The 19,776-nt window shown below is 50.1% G+C and overlaps 1 protein-coding gene across 6 annotated transcripts in view; it reads right to left on the reverse strand.

Moving 5' to 3' along the window:
* Positions 1 to 9,173, reverse strand: part of ACTN4 (actinin alpha 4) — a 118,339-nt gene extending 109,166 nt beyond the window's left edge. For 3 of the 6 annotated variants that reach the window (XM_033158468.1, XM_033158469.1, XM_033158465.1), the window contains exon 1: positions 8,911 to 9,173. In XM_033158468.1, the coding sequence (XP_033014359.1) occupies positions 8,911 to 9,051 (141 nt within the window). In that variant the 5' untranslated portion in view covers positions 9,052 to 9,173. The remainder of the gene's footprint in view (positions 1 to 8,910) is intronic. The other 3 variants (XM_033158464.1, XM_033158467.1, XM_033158466.1) reach the window with 3 other exon arrangements.
* Between the last annotated feature and the right edge of the window lie 10,603 nt (positions 9,174 to 19,776).

Here is a 19,776-nt window from a genome sequence, read left to right on the forward strand (position 1 = left end):
CTTCTTCTGAATTGAAACCTGGGATGGCAACATGGAAGCCAGGAATAGCATCGGGCAGGGTTAAGCTAGGTGTCAAATGGCACCTTGAATCTAGGTTGCGGTCGGTCGCCACAATGGAATATCTATTCGCCAGGGGGTTGGACTAAAGGATCCTTGGCCTCCCTTCCAATGCTACAGTTCTATGATTCTAATATCTCAACCACGTTCTCAACTGTAGATTGATTTTACAACAATTCATTTGTCCCAGTGCAGGAAAGGGAGGCACACACAGTGGAAATGGAAATGGTATTAACGATGGAGTAAGGCAGAGGGTTTGTAAATCGCGGCTGCCAACCTACCACACGTAAATCTCCATGTAGTCGCAACTGGACCCACGCCAGCAGCAAAACGCCGATTTTGAACACTGGCATTGGCAGCACAAGCTCTGCCTTCCCGTGGCCTTGAAAAGCTCAAGCAAATGGAGCAGAAGGGTAGGAAAACACCACCATCCCGGATTGCTCACAAGGCACAACCTGATCGCACGTTTGTCAGATTTCCAAACAGAATTAACCAGGGTGGATTCGATTTAAATCACTAGTCAGTAAGGTTTAGGGTGGATTTAAATTTTTAAAAAATCAGATTTAAAATTAAAAAATCAGATTTTTTTTATTTAAATCCACCCTGAGCCTTACTGACTAGTGATTTAAATAGTGTTTTAAATCGTCATTTAAATCAGTTTGATTTAAATCAAATCCACCCTGGAATTAACGCCCTTTATTTTGCCAAGTAAACTGCAGCAGACTTCCCCACGTTGTGTGCCAAAGGAGATACAAACTTGCATTTCTCCTCTCTACAAAGTGGCATGACGCTTGCCCCTAAACTGCACCAGAAACGTTTCATATCAACTCGGCAATACTATAATTCAGTGTTGGGAAGTGTTACAATGTCTGCCTGCTGTGTTCCGCAGTGTCCAAGGCAGAGGGGAGAAGGAATCCTCCGTTCTCAAGAACTAAGAACCTCTTCAGAAATTAAACACAACAATCAGAAGTATCTAAGCACCTGCCTGGCAGCCACAGGCATGCACTTGGGCGAGTGGGCTGGCATGGTTGAGATGAAACACTCCATCCCTCCTCTTGGCTCAACACAGAAACCAAGCAGGCTGCTAGAGAGACAGACAAAACCCTCCTTCACACACCCAGCATAGCAATGCATATCTCCTCCATCTCTCCTCTACCAGCCACTAGCAGCCTAGTAACCTTGGGAGGGATATTTGCAAGGAAAAACCACCAATCGGCCCTTCAAATAGACTTACAAGTTTTGAAATCAGCGACGGTTTTTAAACAAATGTTTCTGAACCTTCTTCAGCCTTACCTTTTGAGGACAAGAAACTTTGCACAGTTCTTTAGTACGGAACAGGGACGCGGGTGGCGTTGTGGGTTAAACCACAGGGTCTAGGGCTTGCTGATCAGAAGGTCGGCGGTTCGAATCCCCGCGACGGGGTGAGCTCCCGTTGCTCGGTCCCAGCTCCTACCCACCTAGCAGTTCGAAAGCACGTCAAAAGTGCAAGTAGATAAATAGGTACCGCTCCGGTGGGAAGGTAAATGGCGTTTCCGTGCGCTGCTCTGGTTCGCCAGAAGCGGCTTAGTCCTGCTGGCCACATGACCCGGAAGCTGTACACCGGCTCCCTCGGCCAGTAATGCGAGATGAGCGCCGCAACCCCAGAGTCGGACACGACTGGACCTAATGGTCAGGGGTCCCTTTACCTTTAGTATGGAATAAATCTGCAAACCACATTAAGATCCAGTTACAGGTAGGTAGCCGTGTTGGTCTGCCGTAGTCGAAACAAAATAAAAATGAAAAAAATCCTTCCAGTAGCACCTTAGAGACCAATAAAGTTTGTTCTTGGTATGAGCTTTCGTGTGACACGGAAGCTCATACCAAGAACAAACTTTATTTTGTTTCCACATTAAGATTGTTTCTGGATCATGTAAAAGGGCTGCAGGCCTTGTCCAACCCTTTCAGACAGTAGCTACAATTGTTAAATATGAAGCAATCAACACACAGAAACAGGGCTGAATTGTCCAAATCCAGCACACCTTAAACGAATGACTCCTATACACTTGAAGATATTGCGTGCCTAACCACAAGCAACAGGAAGCCACACGACACAGGAATGTCACCCGCTGTTCAAATATTGGCACTGGTGTTTGACGTACAGAAATTGATAGGGTGGCAGCTCACACCCTTCCTTGACCTTCGTGGACTCGGCATTCCCAAATCGCTCTTTCATGCTGCCCTAAGAAAGGTGCCCATTTGACACTTAAAAAAGCAACATAACCCAGAATTTGCAGCAGAATGCATCAGATACCTTTTGCCTCCAAAATAAGCTCCAAATCTCAAGAGTAAATATTGCTAAACCTCTAAGTTTGGGACCTGTGTAAAAAAAAAAAAAGGAAAATTGTCATCTGGGGGGGGGGGGAGATAACCAGTTTCCTCAGCATTTGGGGTAAAAGTGAACACTACAAGTTTGACGTTCCCCATCTTTCAGCCACATGAGGAAAGAAGGTCAGATTTTCCACTTCCAAGCACACAACCAGAGCAGTTTTGGTTGTTGTTGTTGTTTTTAATAGACGAAATCTGAGCTTTGGTTGAGAATGTGACTTAAAGGATGTTTATCAAAGTGTGATCAGCACAGAAGCAGTAGGAGTCTCTCTGGCCAAACACTTTTTGCCATAACAATGTTTGAACAAGAGTTCGGGGCCCCGGAGCAACATGGTGCAGAGCTACAGCCCAGCAGGACTGAAATGGCTATGGACAATCGATTCCAGATGGCTACCTAACTGCGCATCCGGTTCACAAAGGGGAGGCTCGGTTTGTTCACGTCAGGGCAATTCAGGAAGTCGCCGAGGAGCCTCGGCTCTCCAAGTGCAGGGCGGAAAGGCTAGGAGTGGCAAACGGAAAGCCGCAGAGGGACTACGAATCAGGATCCCTCCAGTTCAAAGCCCATCCCAGCTTGTACATCACTGCAGGACCTTAGACAAACCACCCTACTCCTCCAACTTGCAATATGAGGATAATAAATACAGCCCTCCTTTGAGGACTGTGGCATGGATGACGGAGCACATGAGAGGTACTTCGGATGCTCTAAACCATGGGTAGGCAAACTAAGGCCCAGAGGCAGGATCCGGCCCAATCACCTTCTAAATCTGGCCCACGGAATCAGAGTGTTTTTACATGAGTAGAATGTGTCCTTTTATTTAAAATGCATCTCTGGGTTATTTGTGGGGCATAGGAATTCATTCATATTTTCCCCAAAAAATATAATCTGCCCCCCCCCCACAAGGTCTAGGGACAGTGGAACCGCCCCCTGCTGAAAAAGTTTGCTGACCCCTGCTCTAAACTCCTAGGCAAATGCCAAGTTATGGCATGGGCTCCTCACTGACATTCCAAGCTCTGAGCATGGCCTAAATGTGGCAACAGACTCCACACACCCCTTTTTTCTTTAATCTGTCCCAGACCAAGGATGGGAGGGAGAAGGCTATTATTGCTCAGTTTCTTGTTAAGAATTTCCTTGCAAAAACAAAGAGAGGAGCAGTTTATATCAGTTTCCCCCGGTTCATACCTGGTGTCCTGGTGTTTCGGACAACAACTGCTACCAATAGCACCAGGCATCACAGCTGATGGGAGTTGTAGTTCAGGGCACCAGCTTATTGGAGGAGGGGGGAGAGCGAGCTCATTTATACAACTATCAGAATGCTGCAGTGCAGGTGAGTAAAGGGTGCAGGTGAGTAAAGGGTGGGGACACATGTCTGAAAGGCCTTGCATGAAGCAAACTAACATATCAAGGGAAGTTTTCATAGCCAAGCCTCTGCACAACATTCCCTACATTCCTTTTTTTTTAATGTGCAAGGGGGAATTTTCTGCGAACAAGCATTCCCAACATTCCAACATTAAACTCAACCCATCCAATTTTCAGCCTGAAATGGTACTACAGAGGAAGAAATTACAATAAACCTGCAACTGACGTGGGGGTTACGTTCCGGGGATTGCACCTAAAGCCCAAATCCTTTATGATCACAACACATTCGGTTCAATGGCAGGTGGGATTGTGGAAAAAAAAAATTCCCAGACTCCTACCCCCTTTCTGCCTCCATTTTATTTTATTTCCCAACTTTCTTTTTCATTTGCCAAGTGTGTACAGCTGAATGTGTGCAAGTTTCAACCTAAGTTTTCCATTCTGGGGGGGAAAGAAGGTGGAGAAAGGAATAGATCGTCTGTGCAACGACACCTTGAAAGCCCTTCCTCTGGCGTGGAAGCCATATGCCGCTTGGCATGCTCCGCTCTTGGCTGCGCTTGCCCCGTAAAAATAGCTCAGGTGCAACGTCACAGTGACAAGGTTGATTCAAAGCCTGTGTCGCCAGGTGTGGTGGGAGGAGCACGATGCTACCGTTCAGCGTTTAAGAGGCCGCACCTTTTCCTTCCCCAGCAACTGTTACGTGAACAGGCTTTTGGAAAGACACATACCGGTATACATTCCCTACAGGCCGCAACTATGCCAGAGAACATGGGAAAGTCATTAGCAGCGCTGAGCTTGGCTCTCACACAGCAAGCCGTGCCATTAAGTCTAGTGGCTACTACTCTCTGGTATCTTGATTTCAGCCCAGATATTTTTTTGGGGGGGAAGGGGAGGCTGAAGAGCGAAGCACGCAGGGAGCGTCTTGGAAGCTCAAGGCTTGTTACATGTATTTGAGCAACACATGGTCATTCTATTCAGAAAAATATATATTCCCGCAAGGACTTTCCTCCTGCCAACTACAGAGACCCATGCCTCCTTGAATTTGGCTCCGCTGTTCTTAGCTGAGCCTTAAGACAGCGTGCAATTAAGATAATTAAACTAAATAGCAGATGGCCCACCACCGCTTGCCGTACAAATCCAGAGCACAAATGCTCTGCTGGACGATACAAACTCAACAGCCAGTATATTCTTCCAAAGTCTTGGAGTAATTTCGCAGGCGCTGGGGACTGGCAGGGAAAGAGGGGCAGATTTCCCCCTTCTAGCACCCAACAAGGGAATGGATTTTATAACACGAGATTCTACATGGTTTGAGGTTGAAGACAAAATTGAGGAATGCTGCCCACTGCAGCTTGGAAGGATGAAGGCTGGACCAGAAGCTTGAGGGTTAAGTCCAGTAAAAAAATAGGTTATTGGAAAATGAAATCGCCACACAGCTGCTATTGATCAGTATAAAGATATGGCTTTTTAGAAAGCACACTTGTGTATTCCCTCCCAATAATACTAAATGGTATTATATGAAGTGCTTCTGGAGTATTAGCACACATTCGTTCTGGCAACGCTTACAACAACCCTGTAAGGTAGGTTAGTATTATTGTAAAAGGAGGGGGTGCCGGGGCAAGGAGATGGTGGAAACAGAAGAACCAAATACACCCAAGTTCCCAACTCTTGTCTCCCAGATGCAGCAGACGTTTACCTCTAAAACAGGAGCAACTACGCTGAAAGACAACAGAATTCTTTCAACCCCAGCCAGCATGGCCAGTGGTCTGGGACAATGGGAGGACACGTGTTAGCTACTCTTGCTTGAAACACACATACAGTACTATGCAATTGACAGAGGTTGTAGATATTGTACATACACACACACGCTGCTCAGATCTGAGAGGCACAAGGTGGTGGTGGTGAGGAGGATACCCAAAGCAATAAACGAGGCTGTCTGTTAATGTAAGCCTTTGCCACACACAAAGCACATGGCTTTAACACTGAGCAAACTGCAGAGGGATTTGCTACAGTTAAACAGAGCAGGCAGCTCGGGAATTCAGTCTGCCCCTACGACTATTTCCCGCAGATATGAGAGCAGAAAACCTGGCAGCCCAGTATTTGGGGGGGGGGGGGCGGGCGCAGGCACAATCAATGCAAGTCAGTGTTACTGGACATGACAGCTGACCTCAGGGAGGTGGCTAACAACAGCAGGGGAAACTGAAGGCCTGGATTTCAAGGGCTGGACTTGTTGGACTTGTCCAATCAAAACACGCAATGAAGTGGCTTTTAACTACAGGGGAGCAGGGGAATTAAATTTACCAATCATCTATAAGCAATGCCCGAGGCAGAAAATGTTTGCACTATTGTCATTAATTTATGAAGGTCCTAAAATGTCTAAATGCTGCACGTTTTTTGGAAAAGAACAGTCCTTGGCCGCAGGCTCTCAATCTAATAGAGTCCAGACACATTAGGGTGGAGGGGGGGGAGTGGTGGGGCGGCGAGAGAAAGGGGGCAGTGGGTGGAAAAACCCCGTATACAAGGTAGAACTTCCCTTTCTTTTGCAGCATTTACTGGCCAAGCCACCCCAGTCTGGGGTGTGGGGAGAGAACTGCTCCAAGGGAAGAGAACATACACATCACCCATAAAAATGGTGCGTGATGTATGAAGACGCTAACTGAGCAACCCAGATCTCCCAGGGGGGTTTTCTGTGGTGAGCCAGTTTGTAATTAAAAAACGCTTCCCCAGCAGCTGAGGAGGGAAGAGGGATGGGGGGGGGGAGAGAGAGAGAAGCAGCAGTCATTCCTTCCAGCAGCTCTTCCCCACCTCCCTCCTGCAGGATGAATCAATCAAGGGAGACTGCTGGGAGAGGGGTGGCTGGCAACACATGCTCTTCACCAGGCAAGTTAAGCTGCCCCACCCAGCACTGCCTCTCCTCCTCCTCCTCTTCCTACCACTCCCTTCTCAACCCCCCCACCTCCAGCAACATTTCCATAAGCAAACTCCAGCCACCTTGAACTGTGACTAAGCTGCATCCGGTGCCCTCTTCTCTAGGCCCACACCTGCCCTCCCAACTCTCCATTGCAGGCAGCAGCACCTAGAAAACAGCACACACACCCCAGACCTCACCACCACCCCAGCCAACATTTTGCTCCCTTCTCTCCTCCCAAGAACTCTGCCACTGCCACCCCAACATGAAATAGAAAGGTATCAGCGCGAAATAACATCCTCCACCACGTCAGCAGAACCAGGATCAGCACGTGCTATTTCCCTCCTTGCCCTATTCATTTCCACTCCCTAGCCAACTCTTTGCCCCCAAAATGCAGCCCCTGGGTTTCTCCTGTCCAGAGCCCACACTGCCAGCCCCCTAAGCCAACAAACCCCACACCCAGAAGTCTCAGTCCCATAACACCTATCTGCCACCCACAATCCTCCACATGCTGAACGATACAAGGCAACTGCAGTCCCGCAACAGCACCTATCTAGGGGGAAAGTCTCAATGGGATTGCTTCAGAGTAGACCTGCATAGAACTACACATCTAAGACTGCCCAGGGCAAAACAAGCCCTCTGATAATCTAGCATCCCCTTCCATTTTACTTTTGGTGTGCTCTGTCACACTCCTAGATCATGAAATTTCACTTCCACCCCCCAGGATCCACTGAACACCCCCACACAGTGAATCCAGATTCAGAACCTCTATTTGGCAGACCAGAGCAAGCATGGGCTCTCTGTACCCCTATCACAGTCTATGTTGGGGCTCCTATCCCCAGCCAGGGCTGCCCTTTGTCCACCATCACCGCACTAGCAAGGAACCCCTGCACCCCAAATGTACCCCCTCATTGGAAAAACCCCACATGCCCTGTCTCTCTGCCTCCTCCAACCCTCACAACCTTATCACACACCCTTGAGAGCCAAGATCCAGGCACTGAAAACCCCTCTCCCCCACCAAATTATCCCACTCGCAAAGGAACGCCTCTCCCTTAAGGGCACAAGCAGCCAAAAGCTCACACAGGACTCAGAGCTAAGTGCATTTTTTTTATTATCTGTACAACACCTGGTGCACTTTGGAAAGCGAGATTACAATAAATAACACGCAGACAAGCCATTGTCTCCCAAAGCACCTCAGGGCAATTAAAACACACACTCAAATGAGACAGGCCCTACCACCAGGGCTACACAAACTAAAAAGGAAGACAGGCAGGGGAGGAATAGAAGGGAAAGGTGGAGAAAGGTAAGTTCCTCAAGGCCAGAGCAAAGTGCTAAGCCACAAATAATAATTACTATTGGCATTGTTATTATATAGATGCCCTCCAGTGTGTAATCTTGCTGCTGCTGCTGCTGCCGCCTCCACCACTGATCCCAACACACCCCATCAAAACCCACTGGTCCCCCCCCCAATCTCTTACCTTGGACTCCCCCCACAAACCTTTTACACTTCTACCTTCTCTAAGCCACTGGTCTTCAAAGTGGTCACAACAGGAGCACTGCCACCATGCAAAAGTACTGTATGTCAAGGAAGGTTAAGAAATGGCTCCCCAAAACGCACAGCTTGGGTTAAAGGCGGGTCTCCTGGGTCTGCAAAGGCTGAAGACCGATGCTCCAGGCCAGGCCGTGGAAGCCTCTTTACCGATCCCCATTCCTACCCCACCCTCGGAAACGTGTTTTTTTTTTATTATTATTTTGCTCGCGCAAGGCAGCTCCCCAACACGGGTAAGAACCACCTACGGAAAAAAACCCGACTCAGGATCGCGCCACGTTCTCCTAACTCAAGACTTGCAAGATTCCCTCCACCTCCTTCGGTCCTTTTCTAGCGCTTTAGTTTTCTTCCCTTTAAAAATATTACAACTTGCACGGATTCACACAGACACGCGCACGCACGCGCGCGCGCACACACAAGCCCCCGTGGACGACGAGGGATTGCATGAGACTATATCTCATATATATATATATATATATACATATTATAATAATCCCAGCCCTGAGGTAAGAGAGAGAGAGAAGGGAGCCAAGGAGCAGCACTCTGCACATGCCCAGAGGAACCCTCGTCTCTTTTTGTTTTTAAGCTTGTTTCTCCCCCCACCGAACCCTCTTCCCCGCGGGCGCCGCAGCTGAGGGAAACGGGCTGAGGAGGGAAGCGGGGAGGCGCCTCCTGGCTCACCTTGCGCTGCTGCTTCTCCCAGGCTGGGTCGAGCAGGAGGTCCCGGTCCCAGTCGTCCTCTTGAGCCATGTAGTCGCCGATGCCCGGTCCGTTGCCGCCGTACTGATAAGAAGGTTGCCCGGCAGCGTGGTAATCCACCATACTATTCTCTATGGCGCGGGAGCTTCGGCGCGGAGCGAGAGGCTTCCGTGTGAGGGAGAAGGAGCGCCCAGCTCCGTGCGAGGCGGCGGCACTGACCCAACTGACGACGCGCGGGCACCGCCGCTGCCCAGAGGAGCCGCTGCGCCTGCGCACGACCGCCCTCTCGGGCACGCCCCCCTCTCCGCCGGCTCGCGGAGCGGCGGTACCACGGAGCGCATGCGCATCCCTAGAGGGATTAGCGAAGGGAGGGAGAAGGTGGGGCGGCAAACCCAGCAAGGACCCGCCCACAATAACAACAAAAACAAAAGCGGGACCCGCCCAGTCCTTTCTTATTTAAAAGAGCGGCCGCTCGGGAATGCGAACTGGAGGGCTTTGCGCACGCGCGGGGATGGCCACACATACACCCAGCCGCCCGATTGGCTCTTCTACGCTCCGCCTCTGCTCGTCCCTCGCGCTTCTGTCGCTCAGAGGAGCCGCGGGTTGGGTTTTTATCTCGGTGCGCATGCGCGAGTGCGCCCAGCACCACCCTCCCTCACCTCGGGGAAATCGCGCCCAAATCAGCCTCTTACGTTCATGGGCGGTTTTATTATATCATACGTGTTGTTCTGTATGATTAATATTACTTTTTTTTCGCAATAGCGGCAGCGCCTCAATAAAAGCATTCTAAATTAAAGACGTTAATTATAAACAGATAACGTTTAATCACCACGGGATTGTTAATATTCATGAAGTAAGCTTAATTAATATCCCGTGGCGTGGGTATTAAATTAGTACCTATGAATAAGTGTTGTCCAACATACCAACTAGATAACATGTTATCAGTACATCTATAATATCCACGCCGCATGTGGTGGAAAACGGTTTCCTGCACTCCAATATCAATATAATCAAATTTTAAATGTGTTTTCCCTGCAAACAGCCGCACCCTGCACAAATAATCTCAATAGTGATTTATTTGGGCTCTTGAGGAGGCAGGAGGGCACCGTCTTTTCCTGCAGATAAGTTGTTTGGAGACTGTTTTCCTGCATCTCAGTAATGCCAATGCACATTGAAAATAATATACGTACACAACATAAATGGAAACCTCTATGAAAACACTTTTAAGCTGTCTTCACCAAAAGAATTCTGGGAGCTGTAGTTTGTGGAGGGCGCTTGGAGCTGTTAGGAGGCCCTCTATTCCCCTCAAAAAGCTACAATTCCCAGCGGTCCCTGCAAAGAGGGACTGATGGTTAAACTGCTCTGGGAATTATAGTTCTGTGAAGGGGAATGAGGGAGTCTCCTGACAGTCCTTGGCACCCGTAATGAGCTACATCTCCCATCATTTTTTGAGGGAAGCCATGGCTTTTTCAAGTGGTATCATAGCACTTTAAATGAATGGTGTGGATGATGGCCTCCGAAGGAAGCATAACTGGGGCAGAGCCCGTGCTTTGCATGACGGAAGGTCCAACATTTAATCCAACTGGATCCCCAGTTTAAAAACAATCAGGTACAAAGTTGGACTGGGGTTGAACTAGATGACCCTTGGGATCCCTCCCAACTCTACAATTCTATGAAAGTGATAGGAAAGACCTGGAGACCCTGGAAAGCCACTGCCAGGGAGAATAGGTAAGGGTCAGGGAGCCTCAGGCCTGGGGACTTAATGTGGCCCCCATATTGCTTTATGTGACCCTTGGAACTCCTCCTTAAGGACCTGCTTTGCACCCCAAGTGTTTTTCGTCTGGCTGGAATGTGCCCTTGAACCCGGATCATGCCTCCTGCTTGTCTGGACGTAGAAGAGACAGGGGCATGTGAGCATTTGCAGAAACTAACCTACAGTGCAAAAGTAAAATTTATGTTTGTTGCTCACAATATGGTCTGAAGTTCAACATCAAAAAAACTAAGATCATGGCCACTGGTTCCATCACCTCCTGGCAAATAGAAGGGGAAGAAATGGAGGCAGTGAGAGATTTTACTTTCTTGGGCTCCATGATCACTGCAGATGGGGACAGCAGTCACGAAATTAAAAGACGCCTGCTTCTTGGGAGAAAAGCAATGACAAACCTAGACAGCATCTTAAAAAGCAGAGACATCACCTTGCCGACAAAGGTCCGTATAGTTAAAGCTATGGTTTTCCCAGTAGTGATGTATGGAAGTGAGAGCTGGACCATAAAGAAGGCTGATCGCCGAAGAATTGATACTTTTGAATTATGGCGCTGGAGGAGACTCTTGAGAGTCCCATGGACTGCAAGAAGATCAAACCTATCCAATTCTGAAGGAAATCAGCCCTGAGTGCTCACTGGAAGGACAGATCCTGAAGCTGTGGCTCCAATACTTTGGCCAGTGTTATGTACTGAGTTGAATAGGATCCAAACTGCAGCAGGCTGATTGGTCCTAGAACAATAGGATTGAGATTGCAGCAGTCTGACTGGTCCCAGAACAATAGGATTGAGATTGCAGCAGTCTGACTGGTCCCAGAACAATAGGATTGAGATTGCAGCAGTCTGATTGGTCCCAGAACAATAGGATTGAGATTGCAGCAGTCTGATTGGTCCGCAGGAGCCACCCAATCCAGCTCCAGGTGGAAGTGAATCTGCACTCTGATTGGCATACAGGAGTATCCCGGAATTAGCCAATCACGTGGGGCCCATTGTGTAAATAGTGTATATAAAGCAAACGTTTTGGGGGAACTACAGTCCTCACTACTATGAGCTGAATAAAGAGCATGAAATTCACACTCGACTCCGAGTATCTTTCACTGGCGACGAGGATGGGATCCCGCTGAGCTGACTGCAACACACAGCACCGCAGCAACGCCACCTGCCGCACAGCTGCCTCGCACCGTGTATCCAGGCTTCAGCTCCGGGTCCCAAGGAACTCAAGATGGCAACAGACAGCAGCTTCTCGCCGTTCAACCCAGCATCAGGAGACTGGGAAGGATATGCCACCCGTTTCACCTTTCTTCTAGAAGCTAAAGGGGTCACCAACGATGCCAAGAAGAGGGCGATATTCTTCAGCGTCTGCGGAGAGGAGACATTCGAAATCGCCCGGGCTCTCCTTGCGCCTGATGATGTCGCTACCGTTCCTTACAAAACAATAGTGGAACGGCTGAAGGGGCACTTCTCGCCACAGCCCTCGGTGGTGGCTCGTCGAAATGCCTTCTATGCAAAGCGGCAAGCCCCTGGGGAAACCATAACGGGGTTTGTGACCTCCCTCCGCCAAGCCGCTCGGTTCTGCAACTTCTCAGAGTTGGAGAACATGCTGCGTGACCGCCTCGTCGGTGGCCTGAGGGACGAGAAGCTGCAACGACGCCTCTATGCCAAGAAGGACCTAACGTTCCAGGTCGTTCTGGAGGAGGCCCTGGCAACAGAAGCCGCCGAGAGGTCGATGCAAGAGGCACGGCCGAGCGTGCCGTCCCAACCAAGGGTCCACCAGGAGGACCTCATCGACGATTCAGGATCAGACAGGGAGGAGGTGCACAGAGTACAGCAGCGCACTCAAGCCGTGCACACACCACAGCTGCCTCGACCAGAAGGAGGGAACTGCGCAAGCTGCGGGGAGAATCACGAGAGGAGGACCTGCCGTTTCCGCAATGCCGAATGCAGGCAGTGCAGAAAATCAGGCCACATCGCCCGGGTGTGTCGGGCTCAGCCCACCCGACGCCAGGCATCAGATGACCGCCCCAAGAGCCCCAGGTCCCGGGGCCCAACGCACCAAGGCAACTCGACGGAGACCACGGACTACCAGGTATACCAGTTGCCCCACCCCAACATAGAGAAAATTTATGTAGAGGTACAGATAGAGGGGGCCCCGTGCCGCATGGAGCTGGACACAGGTTCAACCCTATCCATAATCTCGGCACGGACTTTAAGGAAACTGTGCCCTAGTGGGGGTCCCAAACTCAGGCCGGCCCCATTCACCCTCCGGGACTTCCAGAAACGTAAGGTCCCCACAATGGGGGTGGGGACCTTCAGGGTGCAATATCGAGGGCGGACGCGGCAACTGGACTTGCTCGTGGTCAAGGGCTCCTATGTTAGCTTACTGGGATTGGCATGGTTTGGACCACTGGGGCTAGCCGTCACCGGGGTGAACCGCACTAGCTTACAAATGGATGTGGACGCCATATGCAAGGAGTTTCCGGTGGTTTTCGATGGGAAATTGGGACAGTATACGGGCCCCCCTGTTGCCCTACAGCTGGACCCCACAGTACGACCTGTCAGGCTCAAGGCCCGCCGGGTCCCGTTCGCCCTGAAACCCCGTATAGACGAGGAATTGGACCGGCTCGTGGAGCAAGGAGTGATGGAGCCTGTACCTAATGCCACCTGGGAAACCCCGATCGTCACACCCGTCAAGCCTAATGGTTCAGTCCGCATCTGCGCAGACTACAAATGTACCATAAACAAGGCCCTCATGGCCCACGCATACCCAGTGCCAGTGGTCAGCCATGTCCTCGCCACCCTGGCTGGGTCAAAAATTTTTGGCAAGCTGGACTTGGCCCAAGCCTATCAACAGCTGCCAGTAGATGAAGCCACAGCAGAGGCACAGACGATTGTGACGCACAGGGGAGCGTTCAAGGTAAAGCGGCTGCAATTCGGTGTCAGCGTGGCACCAGGCATATTCCAGAATCTAATGGACTCGCTGCTTAAAGGGATTCCTGGCGTCACCCCCTTCTTCGATGATGTGTTGATTGCCGGGCCCACGGCAGAGGAGTTTGAGGACCGCCTTCGCACCGTTCTGCACCGTTTCCAGATGGCGGGTCTCAAGGTGAAGCGGGAAAAGTGTCTACTAGGAGTGCCTCAGGTGGACTTTCTGGGATTTATGGTGGATGCAGAAGGGGTCCACCCGACTGGGGACAAGGTACGGGCCATTTGTGATGCCCCAGCGCCCAAGGGCAAGACTGAACTTCAGGCCTTCTTGGGGCTATTGAACTTTTACCATGCCTTCCTTCCCCATAAGGCAGCAGTAGCAGAGCCCCTACACAGACTCCTGGACAAGCGGGCCCCTTGGGTGTGGGGCCAGCGCCAGGAGGCCGCATTCCAGGCAGTCAAGGACTTGCTCGTCTCAAACTCGGTCTTGGCACACTTCGACGAGAGGCTGCCGGTGGTGCTAGCATGCGACGCCTCACCCTACGGCATTGGCGCTGTCCTTGGACACCAACTCCCAGATGGAAGAGAGGTGCCAGTGGCATACTTTTCCCAGACACTCACCGCAGCCGAGCGGAACTACTCGCAAATCGACAAGGAAGGTCTGGCAATCGTGAAGGGCGTAAAAAAATTCCATGATTTCTTGTACGGGCGGCCCTTTACCGTGGTGACTGATCACAAGCCGTTGCTTGGTTTGTTTGCCCCCGAAAAGCAGACCCCCCAAGTGCTGTCTCCTCGTGTCCTCAGGTGGTCAATTTTCCTTGCCGGCTACCAGTATGTACTGATTCACCGCCCTGGGAAAGCGATGGGCCACGCAGATGCTCTCAGCAGGCTACCACTACCAGAAACAGGCCCCGACCCAGCACCCGCACAAGAGGTTATGAGCCTGGAGCTGCTTCCCGACCGCCCTATTCAGGCACAAGAAGTTGCACACCATTCCAAGAAAGATAGGGTCATCTCCCGGGTCCTGGACTGGGTGTGGAGGGGATGGCCCAGCAGCAGCCCCGGGCCAGAATTCGCTGGCTACACAACCCGTAAACATGAACTGTCGGCCCACAAGGGGTGCCTGTTATGGGGAAGCAGGGTCGTCGTTCCTGAGCCCCTTCGCAAAAGGGTCCTTGCAGCCCTTCACGAGGACACACCCAGGGGTAGTGAGAATGAAGGCCCTCGCCAGGAGTTATGTATGGTGGCCAGGGATTGACGGAGAGATAGAGACCTGGGTCAAACACTGCCAGGCCTGCCAAGAATCCCGCCCAGATCCCCCAAGGTCCCCAGTGCAGTCCTGGGAGTCCGCCCGAGCACCATGGTCACGGCTGCACATGGACTTCGCGGGCCCCTTCCAGGGGAAAACATTCTTCATAGTGGTGGACTCCTACACCAAATGGCTGGAAGTCGCACTGGTACCATCCACTTCTACGTCCGCAGCCATCAAGGTACTACGCAGGCTGTTTGCAACCCATGGACTCCCTGACACTCTCGTCTCAGACAACGGAACCGCATTTACGTCAGAAGAATTCCTGACCTTCACAACGCAGAATGCCATCCGCCACATCCGCTCAGCACCATTCCACCCTGCCACCAATGGCCAAGCAGAGCGCATGGTGCGGACCACCAAGGACACCCTACGCCGCATGACGCAAGGGGACTGGGAGTACCGCCTTGCCACATTCCTTCTAGCACAGCACAGCACCCCCAGCTCAACGACTGGCCGGAGCCCCGCTGAACTACTAATGGGCCGGCGCCTTGCAATCAGACTGGACCGCCTCCACCCCGACAGAGCTCAGGATGAGGTAGTGGTGGGTGAAGGCAGGAACCCCCGGACCTTTGTGGCCCAGGATCCAGTGTACGCAAAGAATTTTGGAGCAGGCCCAGCATGGGTACCCGCCACAGTCACCAGGGTGACGGGCCCTGTGTCATACGAGGTGCTAACAGAGGGGGGGCAATGCTGGCGCCGCCACTGCGACCAGCTACGGCGACGATTCCCAGGAGAAAACCAGGAGGAGGACAGGTCAGAGGAGTCCCAAGGGAACAGTGGGGCATTGAGACCCGTAGAGCAGGAGGGGCCGGCAGGGGAGGCAGAATCAGTAAATACTGAGAGGACCCGAGAGGCCGAAAGGGCACCGGAACCAGAGCCACGTCAGAGCGAGCTGGTTGCGCCAGACCAAACAGCCCCATCACAACCAGCAGCCTCGGAACACGAGCCAGAACCAGAACCCCTGACCAGGGAACAGCCTAGGCCGCAACGCACACGTAGGCGACCAGCGTACCTTGAGGACTATGGATGCAACCTCCCAGGCAGGACTGGAACTTAGAGGGGAGGGGTGTTATGTACTGAGTTGAATAGGATCCAAACTGCAGCAGGCTGATTGGTCCTAGAACAATAGGATTGAGATTGCAGCAGTCTGACTGGTCCCAGAACAATAGGATTGAGATTGCAGCAGTCTGACTGGTCCCAGAACAATAGGATTGAGATTGCAGCAGTCTGATTGGTCCCAGAACAATAGGATTGAGATTGCAGCAGTCTGATTGGTCCGCAGGAGCCACCCAATCCAGCTCCAGGTGGAAGTGAATCTGCACTCTGATTGGCATACAGGAGTATCCCGGAATTAGCCAATCACGTGGGGCCCATTGTGTAAATAGTGTATATAAAGCAAACGTTTTGGGGGAACTACAGTCCTCACTACTATGAGCTGAATAAAGAGCATGAAATTCACACTCGACTCCGAGTATCTTTCAGCCAGCTCATGAGAAGAGAAGACTCCCTGGAAAAGATCCTGATGTTGGGAAAGATGGAGGGCACAAGGAGAAGGGGACGACAGAGGATGAGATGGTTGGATAGTGTTCTCGAAGCTACTAACATGAGTCTGACCAAACTGCGGGAGGCAGTGGAAGACAGGAGTGCCTGGCGTGCTCTGGTCCATAGGGTCACAAAGAGTTGGACACAACTAAACGACTAAACGACAAAGCCTACAGTGCAAAAGTAAAAATAATGTTTGTTGCTCTGCCCACTTTTGACTTCACCCAGCAAATGGGAATGTGGCTCCCAGAAGCTTCCCTAGAAGGAAATGCAGTCCCCAGTCAGGAAAAGGTTCGCCACCCTTGGAATAGTTAAGACAACAGTCTGATTTGTCCAATACGCAGGGCCTTCGTTTCTTGAAATAAAAAGGCAAACCTTTCTTGCATCAATGCCGTTCTTGTCTTCCAACCACCCGAGTGGATCCTGTGGTCCTGGGATTGGAAAGAGAAATTAGCTGCCCTTTGCACAAGAAAAGTGTCTCGTCTCAACAAGTTCTAGGCAACAGCAGAAGAAGAAGCAACAGGTCACCAGCAGAAAAAAAGCAGGTTGTTTCTAACCACAGGTTCCCTAAACTGTAACCTCACTATCTGTGTCTATAGTAGGTTCCCTAAACTGTAACCTCAGTTTTGCGCCATGAAAGGAAGTGGTCGAGTCCTCCATCCGCCAGCATGACTGATCATCACAATCCAGGAAGAAGAAGAAGAAGAAGAAGAAGAAGAGTTTGGATTTGATATCCCGCTTTTCACTACCCGAAGATAGCCATGGACAGCTTTTTCTTCTGACACCGCTCTTTTACCTATATTATTATAAATATTCTATTAGAAGAATTTAACTTATAAAAAGATAGAGTAAGGGGGCGAAAGGAAAACAATAGTGAGTGAGAATATGGGGGGGGGGAGGGAATACAGTTACATTACCATACATTAATATACAGTGGTACCTTGGTTCTTGAACTTAATCCGTTCCAGGAGTCTGATTGACTCCCGAAACGGTTCGAAAACCAAGGCGCAGCTTCCGGTTGGCTGCAGAAGCTTCCTGCACTCAAGCAGAAGCCATGCTAGATGTTCAGCATTTCAGCCTTGTTAAGTTTCTATGTACGAATATTCGGTGAGTAATTTTTAGACATTAATATGTTTATTGATTTCAAAAAAATGCAAATGCTCACTGTGTACACTGCAATTTTTATTACTGTTGTTTAAGAAGAAGTCCGTCCCTTGAAGAAACGATAACAGTGAAACGGGGATAATGCAAGCTAGCCGCCCGTCGGAAGACAGACGTGGACGCCTAAGAGACTTGAGCAACTTATCGCATTGAACTTTTTGCACATTGAACATTGCACTTTTGGAATCTTAATTGCCTCTTTTGAGACATTTGTACGTGTTATGGATTATATCCCCTCCGGTTGTGTGTGTGTGTGTGTGTGTGTATGATTGAATACTTTCACGGTTGTGTTATTTGTATACATCCCACGCTAGATGTTCAGCTTCTGAAAAATGTTCGCTTTATTTCGTTGGCACTGAATCCTTCAACATTCACCTATGTTGGAATACACTTCGTGGATCCGTTAAAGATCCGCGGTTATTTGTTTATTTTAATGGTTATTAAGAACTACTTTTCGTGTCCTTCCACTTAAAAGTGAAAGTGGAAGTAAGAATGAAGAGGCATTTTGCCATTAGGATTACTCCGCCTTTAATTTGTAGTTCCAGTGGTTTTTCAAAATTATCAATGGCAGCAACAGTGGTTTTATTGGTTAGAATATTGATCGTGATGTCATACCTGTTCCTAAATAAAAGGCTGAGGCTCCCCGCTTGGGCACGTTCTTTTACGTTTGTTCAGTTGAAGCTTACTTCAGTCAAGTTTAGTTTAAGGGTTTTGGGAGCGGGCTGGATGGGTTTCTTTTAGTTAGGTTTAGTTTGCGGAAGATCTTTCGGTGAGGTTTTAGTTAGGCTTTTAGGTTTAGCTTAGGGCTAGATTTGCGGAAGATTTATCGGTGTAGTTTTATTTAGTTTAGTATCGTGGAAGAATTGGCGCGCAGGGACTGAGAGCTTAGGGAAACTTAGCTTAGGGCTAGAAAACGAGCCTATGCGGGTTTGGCCAAAGCCATAAAAGAAAGATTCGGTATCTGTCGTCATTTGGGGAAAAAGGGTAAAGGTTTCAGGATTTTTTTAAATTTCTGTTAGTAAAACACGTCAAGGGTTTTTTAGACAATATCCTTGGTTTGGTTTCCTTTTTTACTAAATGATAGTGCAGGAGGTTACATGTAGTTCCAGTTCAGATTCGAGGCAACCATTAGTTTTCGAGGCATTTATTTAGTTTTGAGGCATCCACTTACTCACGCACCTTTGGAGCCATTTTCCGTCTTACTCAGCAACCTTCAGATAGTGAGACTTGGCCGGCGCCCGTGCCCATACGCACGCGGAACGCTGGCCGCTTTTCCCCGGCAACTGGTACCTCGTGCGTGGGTAGCTTAGACTCACGCACAGGGAGCTCCAGCACCGAACCCTGGCACAGCTTCATCGGATGGTCCCAAGTTCCAGTTTTATAAAACATACACAAAGCATTTCTCTGCCTGCTTTCTGGAAAAGCCAAATAGCTTTATCCAGAGAACGTTTGCACACGTTCTGTTCTAAATCTGTGCGAAAACTATTCTAAACTACCACTGACACATCCAGCAGTAAGCCGAGTGCCCCAGGGAGACATTCCAAAATAGGAAGCCGGTGCAGAAAGTCCCGCAATAGGAACCAATTAGTTCCGTCCACCTGCACAGATGTTCAGGCCTTCAGCAGCACATTCCTTCGCCGTGCATTCCATTTTGCGTAGTCACACAATCCCTTGCAAAGGACAGGCCCGCAAGGGAGCACAGGGATAGCTGCCCAGGGAGTCGACCCTAGCGTCTAGCGGTCATGTTCACATCTGCAAGGAGCAGCAAACAGCTCAGACCTGGGCAAATTAAACCTGCATTAGAAATCTTCTTTGCAGCGTTCCCAGGTCAGGTTGGGGGGGGGGTGTTGGAGCAGCCTCTTCATTAAAAGGACATCATCTCAAAACACTGCTTCAGAGTAATGCAGATTGTGTGCCAAAGTTAAGGTGTGTTACGCAATGTGTGTACAAGCATGCAAATAAACCCCCAGGTTTTGCATGATGAATTCGGCAAGCTGCAGGGAGCAAGGAGCTCTGCAGGGCGTCAAACTCCTTTCCCGTGACAATCTGAAAATCCTGCTCAGTTCTTCGTTCCAGCCCCAGCTTTTGAAGCTCCACCAAGTACTGTATCAACCACCACCTTGAGGATAGAAACTTGCTCTCTTTAGG

The sequence above is a fragment of the Lacerta agilis genome, chromosome 8 (genome assembly GCF_009819535.1).
Source record: "Lacerta agilis isolate rLacAgi1 chromosome 8, rLacAgi1.pri, whole genome shotgun sequence".
In the NCBI taxonomy this organism is placed as follows: domain Eukaryota; kingdom Metazoa; phylum Chordata; class Lepidosauria; order Squamata; family Lacertidae; genus Lacerta; species Lacerta agilis.